General features: G+C 35.3%; 1 protein-coding gene across 1 annotated transcript; it reads left to right on the top strand.

Moving 5' to 3' along the window:
- The first annotated feature begins 1,981 nt into the window (after nucleotides 1–1,981).
- LOC149407652 (uncharacterized) lies at nucleotides 1,982–3,034 on the top strand. Its single transcript, XM_089621283.1, has 3 exons — nucleotides 1,982–2,240; nucleotides 2,400–2,595; nucleotides 2,935–3,034. Exons 1-3 carry the CDS (start codon nucleotides 1,982–1,984, stop codon nucleotides 3,032–3,034), a joined length of 555 nt encoding a protein of 184 aa, XP_089477409.1.
- The last annotated feature ends 780 nt before the right edge of the window (nucleotides 3,035–3,814 follow it).

The following is a 3,814-nucleotide window of genomic DNA, read 5'->3' as shown; positions in this document are numbered from 1 at the left end:
TGTGTGGAGGCTTGTACGTTCAAGACGAAGACAGATTGTGAAAGCTTTCGGTTTGTGAGCAAAAAACTATAAGTTTTCTTAAACTCATCTTTTATCTGATATGGTTGCTTGAAGAAGTTTCTTATGATTAATTAATTAAGTATTCTAGAATTTGGTTAATAACCATGTTGATAATTATCGCTCGTATGCGTAATTATTCTTTTCCACATTTAATTGGTTGTTTAAGATGCATTAATCACCAACAAGTGGTATCAGAGCTTGTTGATTACTTAATTAATCGATTCATTCTAGTAATTAATTTTAATATAGTTTTTATGAATTTATACTATGATATGTTATTCATTCAATTCAGTATGATATGTTATTCATTCAATTCAGTATGATATGATATGTGAATTTTGATTCGTGGTTGATCGTAGATTTTTTATTCTCACTTTTCTAGAATTGTTGTTAAACTCGAAATTCAAAGGGTATAGGATTTTTGTAATTTTATTAAAAATACTTTCTCTAATCCGATCGTCGTGAAATTCAAAGGGTATAGGATTTTTGTAATTTTGAAAATACTTTCGCTATTGATCCGAGCTTACTTGTTGAGCCCTAACTGGGCAAGTGAGCTCAAGGATTCGACCGGGTCAAAGCCCGTTAGCCCAGTTGGGCCCAAAAGGCCCAAACCGATTTTTAATAAAAAAAAATTAATTGTTTGATGTTTTATTTAAATTAATTATATGGGTTGGACTCTAATAAATTTTATTTAAAACATGACAAATAAATGATCAAGGACATCGATTTATTTTTTCAAAGGCCAATTGTATTGGGCCTTAATCATTAAATTATTTTTTGACAACTACGGAAAAATAAATAATCGTTGTCAAGGATTTATTTTTCACTTGAGACATAGAATGTGCTCAACAAGAATCCATGAACTAATGTGATTGAGTTCATCAAGTTAGATTTATAAGAATCAATTAGGATACAATCAATCCGAATCAAAACCATATATGCTTTGTCATGCTTGTTTAATAAATTGTTTTGCCATGTATGATATATCTTGAAAAAATTGTTTTGTGGGTTATCAGGGGCTTTCATTGATTATATGTAACTTATCTAATATGATTAGGATAGTTTTTAGTAAATGAGTTGAACGGATCGAAGAAGCTTTGTCACCAAGCCGATAAGAGGCTAAGCTTAGGGGTTATTAATAGACTATGTCTTTCCTCCTCGCTGGAAGCTTTTTATGTGAAGGAATTCTATTAGGATAATCAAGACTAGATGTCACGATATTCCTAATCACTAAGCGATATCGAAACTTAATTGTTTTTAAGGGTAGCTTAGAAACACTCGAATTTTTAATATGATTAGATAATTCGAGTGGATCACCTAGATGAAAGTGAATGCTAGGAGATAAAAATAATAATAATAGTGAAAGTATATTGAGTCGTAGACCTTCAACATTGCCACAACACCGTGAGGATGAAAGATCCCTGCTTGATCGGCGGTCTTTTAGACATGGTGATCTGCTCCTAAGGACATGCTTTTCTGATTGCAATAACAAGGTTGTGTCTCTAGCAATAGGTGGGGAGTTGAGTTCAGCGTGTACTGGCTAAGTCAGTGCGTTCGGGTGATACTATTTCTATTGAAATGTTGGGTTGACTCATGCGTGAATCCAACCGGTGGTTGCTCATGTGGTCAAAGATTCCTAATTAATTGGTAGTTAGTGAACATAGTTATAAAGTGTTATGAACCACGATTGTTCATTAATCTGAGATGGTTCTCGATTTTCACTAGGTGCACTCCGTTACGCCACCATAGTGGGACGCACAATCGCTATTGATGGATTACCATGGAATATAAAAACTAGGTTCTTTTCTTTAGTATTTTATCTCGTGCTTGGTTGCATTATGTTTTTATTTTCCTAAATCTTATTGATAGCTTGTTTCTGTTCATATTGCTAATATATATGTGCTTTTATATTTTAGTAATCATGTCGAACCCTATTATGGCCATGTTGTCAAAAGACGTCCTGACTGGTGAGAACTTCCCGAAATGTAAATCTAACCTAAATATTGTGCTGGTGAGTGAAAGCATTCGCTTGATCCTCACTGAAGAGAGACCTCATTTTCCGACATCAAATTCATCTCGCTCGCAGAAGGATGATTTTGACAGGTGGACTGTGACTAACAACAAAGCCATAGCCTACATGCTCGCGAGCATATCTCATGCGTTGCGAACAAAGTTGGAAGGTAAGGAGACTGCTATGGAGATCCTTGACTCGCTGCAGGAAATGTTTGGGATGCCGAGCGAGCAAGCCCGTATTGAACTCACCCGTAAGTGCACTAGCAGGATGATTGCGGGAACTCCTGTGAGTGATCATGTCATGAAAATGACTAATTACTTCACAGAGGCTGAACTCCATAGGGCTTTGATGGATGATGTCACTCAGGTGGGAATTATCCTGAATTCCCTTACGAGTAATTTCATACAGTTCACGTCGAACTATATCATGAATAAGTTGACGTATAGATTGCCTCAGCTATTGAATGAGTTACAGACTTTCGAGTCTATCACTCGTCAAGGAAAGAACAAAGTATCAGCTATGTATGCTGACAAAATTTCTTTGCCGAAATCCAAGAAGAACATGTCTTCTGCAGCTATGTCATCAAAGGCATGTCCTAGTACTTCGAAGAGGAAAGCTTCCGCTAACAAGGAAATGAGAAACTTCAAGAGAAGTGGAAAAGGAAAAGAGAAGAAGCGTGAAATGGTAGGCAAATGCCACCACTGTAACAGTGAAGGCCATTGGAAGAGGAACTGTCCTTTGTACATAGTCGAGCTTGAAAAAAACAAGAAGAATGCTGGTAATGTACCGAAAAATTCATGATATCCTAAAATTGTTTTTGAGGATAATTATTCATGAGCATACTTCTATTCTTGTTGCAGAATAGATCTACAGGAACACGATGGTGTTGGTGAGCTTGCTCAGCAATGTCGGATTCAAGCCCGAATTATTGAGAAGTTCATGTTCCAGCTCAAGATCTAAAATTTCCCGCTAGTTTTATTACTTTCATTTTTGGATTTATTTTTTAACATAAGAGTTGTGTCACAAATAATCCGAGGTTTTCTGGACTGTAGTCTTTTATGACTATTCCAGATAGGATGAATCTTTTCTTTCTTTATGTTTTATTACATTATTTATGAACATATGAATGTGTCCTTAAATATTTCTCTACTCATATATGAATTGCCTTAAATTGCCTTTATGATATTTGAATATGCATAAATCTTTATGTTGTCAATGGTGCCCACAAGAAGAGTAGTAGTATCTATTTATGTACATTTGATGTAATAAAGTCTCACGAAGACTCTTGCTTGTAATTGCTTATTCATTAATAAAAAATTGAAACGTTCATTCATTCTTCCTTGTCTGTTTGAAGCTTTATGATAAAACCTTAGTCTTTAGTCCATAAACAAACTTGCGAAGAGACAGATGTAGATTTGCATGAGACAGATGTAGATTTGCATGAACAAACTCTTCGTAGTTTGCTTAAAACGATATATTCGCAATCTAAGGGTCAAAAGACTATTGACCTCAGTACGATTGTTAGGAGAATCTATGATGTCTGGTTATGGGGCATTGAGAGTTGCAGACTCTATAGTTCTTCTAGGTATCTTCCGAAGGTACTGAATTGACAAGTGCACTTCTAGACACAAGATAAGAACAAACCATTTAACCTCTTATATCTCGAAGTCACTACGTATAAATTGCATCATGCTTACCTTAATCCTGAAATGAGACATGCCATTTCACAGCTTACGTATT

This window comes from Urtica dioica, chromosome 1, assembly GCF_054948205.1.
Source record: "Urtica dioica subsp. dioica isolate 48M chromosome 1, U.dioica_male_clone48M_v1_H2, whole genome shotgun sequence".
Taxonomy (NCBI): Eukaryota; Viridiplantae; Streptophyta; class Magnoliopsida; order Rosales; family Urticaceae; genus Urtica; species Urtica dioica.
Note: the sequence above shows the minus strand (reverse complement) of the source record. Positions and strands in the feature narration are given on the sequence as shown.